The 17,314-nt window shown below is 48.5% G+C and overlaps 1 protein-coding gene across 7 annotated transcripts in view; it reads left to right on the top strand.

Moving 5' to 3' along the window:
• The window catches only part of GRM7 (glutamate metabotropic receptor 7), a 229,867-nt gene that overhangs the window by 142,288 nt on the left and 70,265 nt on the right, over positions 1-17,314 (top strand). For all 7 annotated transcript variants that reach the window (XR_004359143.1, XM_032699467.1, XM_032699470.1 and 4 more), the window contains exon 5: positions 10,828-10,968. Coding sequence is in view for 6 of the 7 variants with exons in the window: in XM_032699467.1 (XP_032555358.1) it covers positions 10,828-10,968 (141 nt within the window). In the remaining variant the exon portion in view is untranslated. The remainder of the gene's footprint in view (positions 1-10,827; positions 10,969-17,314) is intronic.

The following is a 17,314-nucleotide window of genomic DNA, read 5'->3' as shown; positions in this document are numbered from 1 at the left end:
ACGGGGTGGTGGCACCACGTGGGTAACAGGCAGCAAGCCCATGAAGGCAGCAGGTGATTGTTTCCCCCACAACTCCCCTGTTTAGGAATTCCTGGTGTTCTCTGGTGCTGCTGGATTTTGCTTCTGTGCAGAATCTCCATTGTGATAATAGTTTGTTCTCTGTTTGTTAGTAAAGCTGGCAGGATTTCCAGGATCTGGGGAGGGATGAATCTCCCAGGACCCCACCAGACCCCAATGAATGAACCAGTTCTGGGTCACTGTGGCAGAGTTACAGAAAAGAAGGTTTTAGATTGGAATTCTGTTTAGGCATGGAAACAGGAGCCAGGAGGAGATGTTGCCACCTTCTGCCACACCTCCAGTGCAGCCCTGGCAGTGACACCGTGCCCAGCACAGCTCTGGAGGTGGGTTTGCCTCCAAAACTCAGTCCAGGGATGTGGGGAGCTGGGAGGAGGTGGCAGCACTGGGCTGGAGGGATGTCACTGCTGGAACAAGGGGCAGGAGAAGGGAATTAGGGAAGGTGGTGGTGAGGTATTCCCACAGTCCATCATATCCTACACCTGCCAGCACAGCAGGGCCTGACCTGGGGCTGCTCTGGTGGGGATGGAGTGAGAGGGAAGTGCTCCCCTCTCCTCTTTCTGTGGAATTTGCATCTCTGGTGTTTCTGACACTACAATTTCAGAGGTTTATGCATTTTTCTAATTCCCAGGACTACAGTGGCAGAGGGTTTGTTTTTGCCAGGTACATTTCATGTATTTTTCATGTAAAAAAGAAAAAGCAAGAGGTGCTTTTGGAAATAAACTGCTCGTGGTTTAGGTCAAAATAGCCACGAGTAGTCCCAAATATCTAATTTTAGAAATGCAGTTCTGCAGGAGGGCTGAGAGCCGCAGATTGTTCCTAATGGAAAAGCTCATTTTTCATCTCTGATGTGCTGCCTGGGCAGAGCAGGAGTTTAGTGTGTTCTGCAGCATTTCCAGAGCAGTGCCTGGTGGATGCCCACAGGTCTTGCAAACCAGGCAATGAAAGATGACACTTGAGCAGAAGGACTGATGGTTGCACTTGATGTTTGCTCATGTTGGAGAGAAACTTGGGCCCAAGAGGGAGCTCTAAGTAGATCCAGAATAGATCTTTCCAAAGGTGGACTGGGGGATCGGGTCTAAGGGATCATTATTAGAGTGAAACCCAATTGTGGCATGTTTGCAAGGAGCACATTGATCTGCCTGCACTGTGCACCAAAAATGCCTTCACTGTGCAAGTGTGCAGTGTTTCTGGTGTCTGTGCTGTCCTGCATGAGCAGCTGTTGATCACCATCCTGCTTCTCACCAGGGGCATCTGGAGCATCCCAGGGAAGGTCTCTGCAGGCTCCAGGTTCTGCTCTGCTGGGACTCCACACACCCAGACACACAGGGACTGAGTGTTCTGACACCTCTGGCTGAGACGGGCTCAGTCAAAAAGAGAAATGTGCTAATTTTAGGCAGTGAACAGAGGTTGTAAAGGCTTTTCTTGCTTGTTTCCTTATGGTTTTGTCTTCTAGTCTGCATTGTTGATGCTTGACTGATTATAGGCTTTTGAAAGTAATAGTTCAGGAAATAATGCACATAATAATAATACACATAATTTCCTTAAAGATGATACAATGAATGCTGAAGTGCCCACTTCACTCCTGCTGGGTCTGCAGATCTGCTGCAGGAGTGTGTTTTCGTTCTGTTGGCTGACTGCATGACAACAAAGGATGGAAAATGAGTCAGGAAAATCTCCATGGAATGGCATGTGCTGGTTCCTCAGAACAGGGCAGCAGAGCCAATAGATCCATGGTGTTATCTCCTGGTAGGGAGGGATTAACACAGACCTTCTGTCTCCTACTGTAGGATGGTGAGGAACTTTGTGTTTGCCAGGGAAGATCCCACTCTGAAGGGAACAGGCCTTGGAGGTGGAGTTCAGGCTGTGTTTCAGTTCCATGACACTGTCCATCTGAAACGAATTCCCTGTTCTCATGATCACAGCCCAGCTGTCCCTGAGGCTCTGCCCTGAGCCCAGGGCTGGGAGGGGATGGGAGAGGGAGAGCTCTGGGGGATTGTCCCAGTGCCTCTGACCACCCTCAGTCAGGGTAAAGAGAGCAGGAGAAAGCTCTGGGAAGAGCAGGCACAGCCTTGGGGCAGCCTGGGCTGCTGGTTTGGGCTGTAACACAGCTCAGACCTTGGGCTGAAGGGAACCAAAACCCATGGGGTGGCTGCTCCTGGGGGCTGAGGGACTTGAGGGGGTTGATTCCTGCCCCCGTGGGGCGTGATGGGAATGTTGTGTGTGGAAATGGCTTTGGAGCCTTCCCAGCTGCCACCAGCCATTACTCAAGTCAGGAACTAAGCAGTGAAATAACTTCTCTGTGCACAGATGGGGTTGGGGTTTGTTGGTTGGTTGGGGTTTTTTGTTTTCCCTGGAATTCTGTTGGGTTTGTTGGACAAAAAGCAGGAGAAATGAAGCCGTATCAGCTGGGGCTGCCCTGCTGTGCCATGGCCCAGAGCACTTCAGAGGCCCAACTCTCCTACAGTAATTTTCAGTAACATAATACTACTCCAGATATTTGTCTTTCCCACACTCTGGTAAAGTTTGCATTAAGCCCTTCACTTACACAGGGCCAAGTACAAAAAGTTCAATACAATAGTACAGCAACTTTAATTCGTGGAATTAAATTGGTGTGCTCTGTTAAAAAAAATAAAATCTAAATCACACCTGAGCTTTTTCTTTGACCTCCCTAGAATTGAAATTATATTTTTAGCCATGGCAGTTATTTGAAATGCTGATGTGTCAGTCCCCAAAGAGGGAATACTTGTCTCAAGTATTGCCACTTGAAATTTTGGGAAGCCACACAGATGTTCATCTCCTCATTATGGAAATAATGTATTTGGTTAATGTGTTGGTATGAAGAGAGGGGAATACAAATTATCCTGTAACTTGAGAGCCATTTAAAAGTTTCCTCGTGTTGAGACAGCCTCAGTCATCTCTCCCAGGGCACCTCTGCAGGGCCCTGACCCAGCCAGGGCTGGGGACTGTGCCAGGGCCAGCTCCGGGTGCAGTCCTGTCCCAGTACCCCCAGGACATGCTCTTGGATGTTTATCTTCCTGGTAACCCGGGTGCTGCTCCTTGGGGACGGGGTCTGAGTGTCTCTGAGCACCATGATTCCACCTGGGTGGCTTCCAGGGCGACAGGAGCAGAGGATCCAAGCCAGGACCTGCCTGGTGGTCCTGAGGGTTGGCCAGGATCCCAGAGGGAATGCTGGGCTGGGCTGGGGTAGCCCTGCAAAACAGAAATAGTGGTGATGAGAGGATGAGGAATGGATGCTTAGAGGATCCTCTGCTCCTGAAATACTTCAATCAAGTTGGAAATGTGTTTTGCTTTCCCCAAAGACACAGGGAATTCCAATGAGGAGCCGATGTGGGTGTTCCCGTGCAGGATCCCATGGCCTTGAGCACAGCCTGAGGGATGGGGCTGTGTCCCCCAGCCTCAGAAATCAGCCCTGTTATCTTCCCTTTTCCTGCACAAGTCTGAGCAGCTGTTCTGGCTGGTACCTGGGGCTCTGATGTGATTAATGAGCACAGTTGGAGGGGAGCTGGGACTCGTGTGAGCAGCCTCAGCTGAGGAGTGCTGAGAGGAGGGAAGGAACAGCAAACACAGCCCCTGTCCCACCTCCCCGCACACTCTGGAGTCCTTAGAGCTGCCTTAGAGTCCAGAAATCAGTTATAGCAAGGAAGTAATGTTTGTTAGAGCTTCTAAGGGAAAAAGAAAGGAAAGGATGTGATGGAGGGTTTGGGGACTGTTTTGAGTGACCTGGGGCTGTTCAGCCTGGGGAAGAGAAGGCTCCAGGGAGAACTTAGAGTCCCTTCCAGTACCTAAAGGGGAGTTGAGAGGGACTATGCACAAGGGCCTGGAGTGACATGACAAGGGGAAATGGTGTAAACTGGCAGAGATTAGGTTTAAATTAGAAATTAGGAAGAAATTCTTCCCTGTGAGGGTGGGGAGGCCCTGGCACAGGTTGCCCAGAGAAGCTGTGGCTGCCCCATCCCTGGGAGTGTCCAAGGCCAGGTTGGATGGGGCTTGGAGCAACCTGGGCTAGTGGAAGGTGTCCCTGCCCATGGCAGGGGGTGGGATGGGATGAGCTATGAACCATTCTATGATTTTCTTGGGAATGTTGTCTCTAGGGAATGTGAAAAGAAGATTGGCAGTGTATGCAGCAGTTTAGACTGAGCCATGGCTGCTGTGCACAGACAGAGGTGCCAGGGATGTGCCTGCTGTGCCAGCCCCAGCCTGGGCTCCCCCTGAGCCCAGCTCTGCCCTGCAGGGAAAGGATGTCAGTGCAGGACAGAGCCACCACCTGACACAGCCTTGGAACAGGGTTGTTCCTGTCCCCAGCCAGGGCTCCCATGTCCCAGGGTTCCCATGTCACCAGGGAACTCTGGGTGTGCTCTGGGGCTCAGTGTGTGCCCGTGTGGGGCTGTGGGTGCACACACACTTCAGGCTGCACAGCCTATGTCTGCTCTGTGGTGATTGCTGTTGACATGGAAACACTGCAGTGAGGCACAGGCAGATGTACAAGGGGAGAGCAGGAGCTCTGTGCACGGCAGGGATTGCACACAGACCCTGCAGGTGAGTCCTGCAGGCTGGGCTGGGGCACAGCAGGAGCAGGACAGGCTTTGATTTCCTTCTGGGTTGTGTTTGCTGGGCAGATGTGACAGTGGGACAGTGGCTGAGCACCCCTGGTCCCCAGAGTGAGTGCCAGTGCAGCACAGGGTGATGGTGGCACACTCAGAGCCAGAGGATGACAGTGCCCTGTTGTGTGGCACCCCTGTGGGTGCCCTGTCCCTGTCCTGGGGCTGCCCAAGGGACTGGAGCCTCCGGCCCGTGCTGGGGTGGGTGCTGTGAGCTTTGGGGGGTTGGGGGTCACCCAGCACTGCCCATCCCAACCATCCCTGGGATGGCACAGCCACAGCCTCTCCTTCACAGACAGCTCTGACCTCCACTCCCTTTATTCTGCACATTCACCGTGTGCCAGTTGACTTTTATTCTAATTCTTTATTATAATTTTAACCTGTTGAGCATCTCCAGGAGTGACTCCAGTTGCTGCATTACAGCACAGAGGGCTCTCTGCATTTTTCCCCTCAGTTTGAATTATGCAGGTTGCTGCCTGCAGTTTAAGTGCCTTTCAGGACACGCACCGGGCGTTTTGTCGGCTGCCGAAAGCAGGAAAACCACTCTCATGTTCTGCATTTAGACCTTCTGTACCTCAGATTTTACTGCTCTGCATTATTAAAATGGAACAGGCCATCTGTGGAGCAGCTTCTGGTAAAGAGTGGGAAGCAGGAACTTAAAAACCTGATGGGAAGAAGCCATCAATGCAGGCAGAGGGATCTGGTTAAAGAGCCAATTGCGATGGAAAACTGAAATAACAGCTCAGACAGGAAAGGGGGAATGGCTTCAGACTTCCAGAGAGCAGGCTTAGATGGGATATTGGGAAGGAATCCTTCCCCGTGAGGGTGGTGAGGCCCTGGCACAGGTTGCCCAGAGAAACTGTGGCTGCCCCATCCCTGGAAGTGTCCAAGGCCAGGTTGGACAGGGCTTGGAGCAACCTGGGCTAGTGGAAGGTGTTCCTGCCCAGGGCAAGGGGTGGCACTGGATGATCTTTGAGGTCCCTTCCAACCCAAACCGTGTGGCTCGGATTGGAAAATCCACCTGCCATGGCCAGGGACGCTTTCTACTATCCCACATTGCTCCAAGCCCCATCCACCCTGGCCTTGGGCACTTCCAGGGATGGGGGAGCCACAAACTCTGTGTTATTTTAAAAGCAGCTTTTATAAAAAGCTTTTCCCTCATCTTCAGGTGTAAGGAAAAGGAGTATTTCATGGATAAGATCCTGACAAGACCGATTTCCAGTAACTGGGCAGCAGGAAAGGCTGAATGAGTGTGAGAGACATCCTGCTCCAGGTGTATTTTGGAATCTCCTGTTTGGCCTGGCTCTGGTGTGGTGGGTACAGCAGCCACAGCTCCCCCTGGCAGCAGTGGGTTGGTGAGCAGTGTTTCCCCCTTGGCTGGCACTCTGCAGACTGCAATTCCTAAGGAATTATTCCTGCAGCAGGAGCCGTGTGAACGAGGAGTGGAGTGTTCAGGGAGCACAGAGCATTGTCTGCACTGAGCAGCCCAGCTGATTATCCCCCTGTCAGCCTGAAAGGCAAAACTCTCAATGCTTTGTGGAGCTGCAGCTCCTCCAGGGGAAGAAGCTCTGGGCGCTCTCGGTGTGGATTTGGCATTCCTGGTGTTCCCACAGCAGGTGGGGGGTTGCCCTGGCTGGAGCACCAGGCTCTGCTCGGGTGGGATGATGATCCTGGTGCCTCCAGAAGGCCACGTGAGCAGGAGAATTCAGGGAGGGGGATGAGCTCCTTGTGTGTGTCCAGGTGAATCCCACCCTCAGCTGAGGATGGTGGCAATGAAAATAGCAAATAGGAGGGGTTTCATTTTCAATTCAGGGCTTTCTGCTGTTTATATTGATGTACATGGGAGGTCTCCGAGAGCAAGAAGTGCCTGAGGGCTATAAAATGTAGCATAATGAATGATAATATAGTTGTATATTAACCTTTCTATGAGAGCACTGCCTCAGACACCACCTGGGTCATGATCCCATTGCTGTGGCAGCTGTATAATTTTATAAAAGTGATAACAATGATACTTAGCCAATATATATCCACTTCCCTAATAGAAGCTTTAGAGCTTCAAATCCCAGATTTGTCCAAAGTGTGGCAAGTGGAATTTCCTCTGTATATGATTTATGTCATGGATATAAAAAGTCAAATGTGACAGCAGCTCAGATACCCTTTTTCACAGTTACAACCAGCAATTGTTAAGAAAAGAAAACAACTGCAAAGCACTTTTATGGTGCGATGGGAGTTAATAAAATCATTTGTATAATGGCTTTTTTGCTGAGTAGGAAGGTCAAGAAAATATCTGTATATTGTCTTAATGGCTCCATAACACCCTGTAGTGTGTGGCTTGGGCAACACCATATAATCTGCAAACAGACTTGCTGTCTTAAAATTGATCCTATCATTCCAACATAATGCTTTTATCCCAGATTTAATGTCAGTAAATGAAACTGTTTTGGGTTAAATGCTGGGAAAATTGGAAAAGTGTTTGAGGAGCTGCTGTCAACTCATTTGGTATCAATAATTGTAGGAAGGGATGGTTTGCTATCTGGGTAACTAAAATTGGTATAACTGGCAGTTTTTAGTTTGGACATCCTTGGACAAATAGAAGAATAAAAATATCATAAACTGATCAAATCCCTGCTCATGTGAAGTTGGGTCAATATGTTGTATTTGCTCTCACCTGGGCTGAGAATGAAAACACTTGAGGCACGTGAGAAATGCAGCAGGTCAGTCATTTTATGGTTTAATTAAGCTTAATGATTTTCCTTGTTAAGTAACCCCTGAGCCCGTGAAGTCCCTTCTGACACACGAAATGGATGGTTTGACACGTGTGACAAACTCAGGGGGACACAAGTCCCTCTGAAGTCCCTGTTCCATCCATGCCAAGGGCACATTGGCCTCATGGGCCACTCCCTGCTGTTCCTCTTGGAGATCCTGGGAATGTCCCTTGGCTGCTGCTGGTTTCACTGGGGCCAGTTCAGCCTTGGAGCCCCTGTTTTGATTTTTATTTTCCAGGCCACTGTTCTTTTCTGGGGATGTGTTTCTGAACTTTCCCCAGCACAAATCCCTCCTGCCAGGCTCCCTTTTCCCCTGCAAACCCCTCCTTAGTGCTGGCCCTGGCTCAGCCTCCCCAGCACGTCCAATTCCCTGGGCCCCTCTGCCAGGGAGCTGAGCCTGATGCCTTCAGCCAGAAAATGGCCATCAAAGGGAAGGAGAGATGCAGGATTAATGTGAGAAATAAATCATTTGGGTCTTTCTGTTTTGTCGGAGGGAGTAAATAGCATCCCCACGTCAGCAAGTCTTACCTTCTGGTTGATAATGGAGGTGCTCCTCTAAGCATTCCCAGCTCTGCAGTGCTGTAACATCCTTCCTCCTCAGTGAGTCCCGGTCTGGGAGGACCTGAGAGGCTTTTCAGGGTGTGGAGGGTTGGGAATGTTCCCTGGGCAGGGCTGGGTGCTGGCGCTGCATGTCCAGACAACTGACTGTGAATGTAGGATAGAACACCTGGACCAAATGTGACCTGGCTCCAGCCAGCTGGGGGTCAGGCATTCCCATTTCCCCCCAGGAATTTCTGTTTTCAATCTCTTAAGCACTGCTGACCCCTCCTATCCTGACCAAAGGGGATGGCACCCCCTGAGATAGTGGGAAACCAACCACAAGCACTTGTCCCCTACCTGGACTTCCCCAGCCCCTCCCCAGGGCTTGGGATCGGGGCCCTTTCCCCTTCTCCCCCCTCCATGCTCCTCCTTTTTTTCTCTTTCAGTCTTTCATCACTATGGAGCTCATGTACATATTTATCCTGTGGTGGGAGATAAATGAACCCATTAGGCAGTATCATCTCTCTATGTGTAAAAATAATGATTTAATCAAATCATGGTGATTTGAAGTAATAAGAGATTCATTTTAATTTGGAAAATCTCATAAAAGAACTATCTATATCTCTTAGATGTATTTGCTGAAAAAGTAATTTGCTAAAGTATGAAATATGGAGAACATTGGGGAATCAGTAAATCTTGTCACACCAGTGAAGTACTTGGCCGTGTACAGGGGTAAGAAGAGATTATTCCTACTTTTGCATTAAAGCATCCAGCTTTTTTGTGGGTCATCTAATTCCCTGTGAGACTCTGAACCCAGAACTCTGATATTTAGCACTCTGTGTGTAAGTTGTCTTAGTGTCGTCAGTTCAGAAAGATTAAGATTAAGCACAGGCTTAAGTCAGTTGTTGCTGCAGAGAACATGTTTGCCTGTGTTCCAACCTGAGTGTTTATGAATCATGTTCTTTCCAAAAGATATCTAAAATTAGAGATGCATTTGAGGTGTTCCTCTGCCTCAAACCCACGGGCACAGACGGGACCACTGGCGTTTGCAGGACTGTGGGAGGTGTAGGAATAGTCCTGCCTGGGGAGGGGTTTCAGGGCTGGGGCTGCCCCATCCCTGGAAGTGTCCAAGGCCAGGTTGGACAGGGCTTGGAGCAACCTGGGCTGGTGGGAGGTGTCCCTGCCCATGGCAGGGGTGGCACTGGATGGGCTTTAAGGTCCCTTCCAACCCAAACCAGTCTGGGGTTCTTGGCCCTAAGTATGTTGGGAAGGAGGGCAGTTCACCAAGGGGATGCCTTTGGAGTTCTTCCCCAGGACCTTGGCTCTGTGGGAGCAGCAGTGCTGGGACCTGCAGCACAGCCAGGATGGAGGGGGCACAGTATTCCCACACAGGGAGGAATTCACAGAAATTTGTCCAGCTCTGAACTGTCCCATTGTCACTCACTCATCTCCTTGTCCTGATCAATAGGAAATAATGATAAAACCTGTTCCCTCTGTAGTAGGATCCATATTCCTCCTTGTGAATGCAGAGGGATCATTAAAGCAATCAATGGGAATGTTGTTATTTGTTATTAAATCTGTAAAGGCTTAGAGTAATTCATATGGAATTTTATTACAGTTTTATCAAGACTCATTGATTTTACCTTATTAAGTTATAGAGCCCTTTTCCCAGAGGTCAGTGGCTTTGGCACATGGGGAAGGTTCCTTGTTTCTCTTTCTGAACCATTTGTATGTTGTAGATCTTATGACTGAATACCCCCTTTGAAATGTTTGGTTATGACTGAATATCCCCTTTGAAATCCTTTTTTAATTGTGAGTAAAACTATTACACACAGGTTTGCAGAAAAAAAAAGGTTTAGGTTGTGTGATCTTAAAACCTGATGATTTTCCAAATGTTCTTCTGACCCATCTGACCATGAATATTTTCCTTAGGAAATTTTATCCAAGAAATGGTAATGGTGGAATGACAGACTGGTTCGGGTTGGAAGAGACCTACTTTTAATTTAATAAACTGTATCATTTTCTATGGAGGCTGCAGGTAAAATGTTAGTTTGCTTTCAGCCTGTTACTGGAAGGCCCCAGTACTGATTTTCTGTTTTGATTTTGGGACATGAGGTAGGTTGGGATGCGACTCGTGAGCAGCAGACTCAGCATTAGGAAAATACATGTTGTGGTTGGGTCAGTGGCACACAAAGCTGACAGGAGGAGGTGGATTGACCCCGTTCTGGATCCCCTTTCCCCTTTTAAAACATCTGGGTTTGTGCTGTCTATTTTTATGCCCAGGGGAGGAGTGCTGTGCTCATTTACTGATGCCAGATGGTTTTCCTCCGGCTCAGTTCCATCGTGTGCTGTGCCAGCTTGTGTCACTCTGCCCACCTATGGCACTGAGGGAAGTCATTGACTACAGTGGCAGGAACTTCTTCCCTCTTTCAATAAAATATGCATTTACAGCCATTCCTGACTGCAAACCCCAAAGGACCCCTGTGATGATGCGATAGAGAGACACAGCTGCACCATATGATTTATTTTCATTCCTTATTGGTGTGTATCTATTCCATGCTTTTTTCCTTATAACTCTTATCTATATTAATCTTGTTTCACATTTATCTTACCCAGTTTTGTACCTGGCAGTCAGAAACAGAGTAACTGCCCTGCAAGATGCAGCTGATAAGAACATGCTCAATGGATTTTCTTTCTCTCCAGGGCCATCTCACGTGGACAGAGACATGGCACGTGCTGGGTGTTGAGGGAGATACAACCAGAGGGTTTGTTTTTCAGGCTGCAGCCCGAGCCAAACCTGAGCTCTCCCCTCTCTCCTTCCCCAGGGTTCGATGCCTATTTTACCTCCCGCACCCTGGAGAACAACAGGAGGAACGTGTGGTTTGCAGAGTACTGGGAGGATAACTTCAACTGCAAGTTGACCATCACTGGCTCAAAGAAGGAAGACACAGACAGGAAATGCACAGGTAACTCACCCCTTCCCCTCCTCGTGCTGCAGGGTGGGCAGCAGTGCAATAACTGCCCGGCTGGAGGAAGGAGGCTTGGCTGGGGAGGGAGGGAAAAATAAACTGCTTTTTTGTAGGTTGTAGAGAAACTGGAACAGCAACATCAGCCTTACAGAGAAAGAGAGGCTACAAGAGAAGTAGATGGAAAGAGTCAAACCTTACATTCTTTTATTTTTTCCTGTTTCAGACTGTCCATCCAGCAGGAAAAGGAATGTTTTCCATGGGACTCAGAAGTACTTTTGTTTGAGTTCAGGGTGGCTGAAGGGTGTTTTGTTAGTTTGTTTTAGATGGAGAATCTTTCATAACAATTTATAGGAGGAAGTTCTTGGCTATGAGGGTGGGGAGGCCCTGGCACAGGGTCCCAGGGTGGCTGCCCCATCCCTGGGAGTGTCCAAGGCCAGGTTGGACAGGGCTTGGACCAACCTGGGCTGGTGGGAGGTGTCCCTGCCCATGGCAGGGGGTTGGAATGAGATGGTTTTAAGGTCCCTTCCAATCCAAACCATTCCAGGATTCTATGTTTCTATGACTGACTATGTTTCAAGCCAGTGGTGCCACCTGGGTGCCCTGCCCGGCCCTTTCCTTCCCTCTCCTTTAAATTCTTCACAGCAACACTTGAAATGTGTTATGTTAAATGACTGCCTTGAATTTTGATCAAAGGGAATCAGTTCATAGGAGGATTTGTTTTACTTTGATTGAAAATTGATGGTAACTCCCCATCTTTCATCTCTTTTGGTTCCAGCTCCCGGGGGGAGTGGGAGTGTCGAGCACACAAATAGTGCAGCTCCCACTGGGAACACACTGCTCTTAAATTTGGCGCTTGGAGTCTCCCCAAAAGGCTGGAATCTGACTACACATTGCTCCAAGATCTTTAGGATGATTTCTGGAAGTGCCTGATGCCCTTTACTGTTCGTGCCATGGTTTATTACAGTTGCTCACAGCCCTTTTTGTCTGATGTGGCTGTAAATGTTGTTCTTCTTTCCCTCAGTGTATTTTGGGCACAAACATCTGGTTTTGGTGACCAACTTACCCTGTTGAGCTGAAAGGCTGCATTAGAGCTCGATATTGTCCCAAATGACAAGCCCTGACACCTTCCTTCCCTCCTCTCCAAACTGAAGGAAATTGGGCATCAGAAAAAGCATTAACTGTGAGTGATATTGGCAGTGTGAGAGTCAGAATGTCCCACTGATGGGATGATATTACGACTGATGGCCATCATTATTTTGGGATCTGATTGGTGCTTTGCACTGCAGCGAGGTGCAGCTCCAGGCCTCAGCTCTGAGAGCAGCAGAGCTCCCGGGGAGGGGTCAGAGCTCACCTCCACACCCAAATGTTCTCACTGTTCTCAAGTAGAAACTTGAAGGTTCATCTGCTTTTCTCCAGAAAATCCCAGGGGATTGGGTTGATGGTGCTGAGATAAAGGCTTTTGTGTGTAATTAATGATCTGGCTGGGGCTGGGCCAGGTGGGCTCTGTCACTGCAGGGCTGGTGTTGGATCCTGGAGTTCTTTGTCAGATGAAATACAGGGATTACGCTGCAAAGAGGCCTCATTGTCCTACTCTGCTCCTTGAAATTACAATATTTACTCTGCATATTGTTAGTTGTCCTCAAGCTCTGGTTCTCAGCTACTTTCACATAAAGAGCTCATTTGGAGAAGCCTTCAGACTTTACCCCTCCTGTTTGTGCAGTGCCTGTACCAGGAGTGAGCACCAAGGAGTAGCTCTGATCATATTTGTAGAGCCCTGGCTGCAGGAACTCCTGTTGGGGCTGTAGTGCCACCAGCAGCTGCACAGGCTCTGCCCTGGAGGAGGTTTGGGTGCTGTTCTCAAAGGCTGATGTGGGCACTCAGTCAGAGACTGAGAATTGTAGCTGTGGCACCGTGGACGTGTCTGTGCTCAGAGGCACCGGGTCTGTGATGGTGCTGAACACTCTGGAGATGGAGATGGATGAAGAGCAGACATTTTTCTGTCAGCACTTAACCAGCTGCTGAATTCCAACTTATAATCGCTGCCTGTTTGATACCGTGAGCATTCCACAATCTTTAAATTAAATCTCCTCTTAATGATGACTATCACCAGGTTCTCAGAAGCACTATTGTGTGAGACCCTTTGAAAATGGGTTTAATCCTTCAGAAACTGCACCGGTGTCTGAATTCCTCTCGTGTGAGCACCAATGGAGTGAGATTTTGATGTCTGTCTGGGCAAATTATATGCCACAAAAATTGTCCTGGCGATACTATTTATTCATCATAACACGGCCCCTATGGCATGTGATCACAACAGTGAGTCCACACAGATCAGCTGCAGGAGGCACGTGGAGAAGGTGCAGGGTGCTCTCCCGCACTGGGAGGTGTCAAGTGTCACCTTTGTGGAGATGCAGGAGGTGTGACCGGGAGTTCTCAAACCTGCATTTCACTTCTGTCATCTGAAGGAGATGGGACAAGAGGAGTTCCCTCTCTCTGTGTTCTCACCGCTCTGGATTTGGGCCTTTTTTTCCCTCTCTTTGTTGCAGTGTTTTTCTCTTGTGAAGATGCAGCAGGGCCCCGGCTGCTCCGTCTCTCGGGAATCAGGATGATGAGCACTTGAGACTCAAGTAGGAAGGGAGTTAAATTATTTGTCATCACCTTCAAATAGATCCTTTGGAAGCAGAAGATGCTCATGTCAATAAATTGCTGTTGTGTTTGATCCTTCTCCTGACATCCCAAGCTACTCCATTTCCAACCATGGGACAGAAGCTCTCTTGAAACCACGTTGTGTGCAGATGACAGCTGCTTCACTGCTGAAGGAAATAATGCTGTTGTGTGGCTCCTGGAGATCTCCAAGTTAAAAAAAGCCAAGAAAAAAAACCAACCAGGAACATGTAAAAAGAGCAGAAGATGGTGCAAGTGGGGTTTATATTTACTTTCCGTGCTTTTGATGTCTTCTGGCAGCACGGAGGGTCCCGTGGTTTCTTGATGCACCCAACACCCCAGTTCATCAATTGGTTCTTCTCTTGCACCAAGTCTCATTCCCTGAGACCCCCCCCCAGTGTCCTGACCTGTCTGTGCTGGGGTTTCACTCCTGCCCCTTTGCCAGGAAGCACTCACAGCACCACCCCTGCTGCTTTTATCTGTAGGAAGTTAATGGCTTTGGCGACTTTCCTTCTCTTCCAGGAATAATTAATAATTGAATTTCTGTACTCCCATTATACAGGGGCTACTCCTGAAGCCTGTGGAAAACTTTCTGCTTAAGCTTCTTCAGCTCAGCCTAAGAGGGGGAAATATTTCCCACAATAATGTTGAAGTTGGAATTAAAATTGTGCCCATCACTTTGGTTTGTCCCTGTCTGAAAATGGACTTTGGGCCTGTTTTGCTCACTAGTTACTACAGTGGTAGGTTGATATAAACTAGAGGGAACACTCTGCTCAGCCAGGCCCTTTAATTGGGATACTTTGAATTCTTTTTATATAGTCTGAAGACTATTTGACATATGTAAAACATGGCATTTGCTTTGCGGGTTCTTTGCTAGTTCAGATTTGGGTTAAACTTGTAATTGCAACAAAATGTCTTTGAAAGGTAACTCAGCCCGTGTTTGGGTGAAGGACAGCACATTCCAATTGTATGAATTCATGCATGTTTTTGGATGAGCAGCTGCATTTGACTCCACACCTGGATTTATTGTGCACAATTCTGGATGTTTAATACTCAACTAAACTTTCCTGTTTCAACACAGGAAACTGTTGTTGTTCATGGAAATTCCATTAAGATTTTAAATTTTCATACTTGGACACTGTTACATTGCTCTTGGGTTTCTTTAAGTGGGTTTTGCTCAGGTTCTTCTCAGATATTTCACTGCTAAGGCTTTTCTTCCTGCTGTGTGTTTGGCCAGCTGTGCTTCTGGAACATGCTCTGCCTTATCAGTATTGTTTGTGTGCAGCATTTCAGTCCCAGCTCCACTTCCCCTGGCACCCACTCCTGGTGCATTGCTAATTTGGTTACAGAGCTGGGCTGAAACCACTTAAAAGCATTTTCCTTGTCAGGGCTTGAAAATGGGGTAAGTTCTGTAATCAATGAGAGGGGAGTGAAATAATGAAAAGGACTCGTGGAACTTCACAGTCTGGAAACTTGCTTTTTCTGCTGAATTATTTGCAGGATTTCGGTGTTTCCAGAGTAGCTGAGGTTTAAAACCGAAGGGGTTTGGTAAAAAGTCTTTCAACCACAATCATGGAATCCCAGGATGGTTGGGTTGGAAGGGACCTCAAAGCCCATCCAATGCCACCCCTGCCATGGGCAGGGACACCTTCCACTGGCCCAGGCTGTTCCAACCTGGCCTTGGACACTTCCAGGGATGGAGCAGCCACAGCTTCTCTGGGCAACCTGTGCCAGGGCCTCACCACCCTCACAGGGAAGAATTTCTTCCTAATATCTAATTTAAACCTAATCTCTGCCAGTTTACACCATTGCCCCTTGTCCTGTCACTGCAGGTCCTTGTCCAAAGTCCCTCTCCAGCTCTCCTGCAGGTTGAGCAGCTCAGACATCAGGGGTGCAGTCTGGTCAATACAGAAGGAACCCAGGAAGAAGGAAATGTAGATAATTATTGATGTTCATATAGGGGGGTGTCTCTGTGCTTGTATTCAAGTAAATCTCTTTTGTGGATATATTTGGACATCTGGTTCAGTGCTGGCCTTGGCAGTGTTGGGGAAACAGTTGGACTCTGTGATCTTACAGGGCTTTTCCAACCCCAACACCTCCATGATTCTTCATGTTTGTAGAATTTCTGTTCTTCTCTCTCTGTGCTTATTTGGAATTCTGGTCTGCTGCCTCTTCACTCAAAGAAGAAAAAAAAGGGATTTTTTTGGGACTCTGCCTTTTTCTCGTGAGCTGAAAACAAAACTGGAAGCCTTTGCTCCCAGGCTGGGTGGAGAATGATCCACCCTGGGGGCTGAGCCAGGACAGCACCCCTGGGCTGTCCCTGCTGGGGGGTTATTGCAGACCCTGCTCTGCTGGGGGGGAAGGTGGTGGGGCTGGTACTGGTAAAGCTGCTGTTGGTTAGAACAGGAGGGAGAGATCCAAACCTGCCAGTTGAGCAGCAACAGGAAAATGGACTTCTTGCCTCAATTAAATCATTAGTTCTCACCGTCATTAACAGCTTGATTTCCTTTCCTCATTGGTATCAGCTAATTTAAATTCACTCAATCCTGTTTCTAATTAGGGTTATAAGCAAAGGAATTTTTGCCACTCCAACACTTTGGAACATTTACTTTGATTGAACGTCTGAAATATTTGCAAGGGATGATTCCAAGGTCTGGTTCCTTGGAGCTCCTGGCAGCTCCCAGCCCTGCAGGTACTGCAGGAAGATGAGCGAGACCCATGTGAGGTTAGAAAAGTGGGATAATGCAGGTAGAACATGGGATGTGGTGTTGCTACCCTTGGAAAATAATAGCTTGTACTTGTGGTGCCTCGTGGCTGCAGCTCAGGCCACTCCCCAGCAGCAGTTCCATTCCATGAATCCCTGGTGAGATGGGTCAGTGCGTTCACAGTTTGCAGCTGCACAGGCTGAATCCAGCAGGTGTTACTGGGACAGGGAACAGCAGGGAGTCAGTGGGCAATTTTGGGGGAAAGGAAATGATTCAAAGATTCCCCATTCTCAGCCTGGGGTCCGTCGCTGTGAGCTCTGGAAACACTGTTTGGTTTGCTGCCTAATTGCAGAGCACCCAGTCACCTGTTCAGGGCACCAGAAAGGCAGGAAGGCCACCTCAGTGCCTTGGGCTAAGGCCACATCACCAGGCTACGAACCTTCCACTTCAGATATTTGGATTCACCTATTTTGTCACTGCTCTGGAGTTCTTTGGCCTGTGTGTGATTGAAGTTCTGATTTTCCATGTACAGAACCCCTCCCTGCTCTCAGTTTCTCATGCCTCTCCCCGTGGGCTGAGCAGCTCCCAGGGTCTGTGGTTCCTGCACACCCAAGGAATGATTTCCACCCTTCCCCAGCTCTGCTTCCCCCGCTGTGCCAGGGCTGGCATTAACTCCTGGATTCCTTGAGGGCTCTCCTGCTAAAATATTTTAGAGGCAATCAGTGGGTTCTGCAGGACATTTCAGGCTCTGCAGGCCAGGGAGCAGAGGGTGACAGTTGATGCCAACACTCGGAGCTTCCCGAGGTGCTGTTAATACCCTCAGGTTCCTCTATTCCCCAGAGCACCCCTTTGGTGGCATCTCTGAAGTGACACTTTATTCCCTCAATCTGGCTCCAACTTTCAATTAGAGTCTGGAATTTGCAGCAGAACAAAACATCAGACTTTAAATACCAGCTGTGCTTATTTTAAATATTTTC

The sequence above is a fragment of the Chiroxiphia lanceolata genome, chromosome 11, assembly GCF_009829145.1.
Source record: "Chiroxiphia lanceolata isolate bChiLan1 chromosome 11, bChiLan1.pri, whole genome shotgun sequence".
Classification (NCBI taxonomy): Eukaryota; Metazoa; Chordata; class Aves; order Passeriformes; family Pipridae; genus Chiroxiphia; species Chiroxiphia lanceolata.
This window is presented reverse-complemented; position numbering and strand designations above follow the sequence as displayed.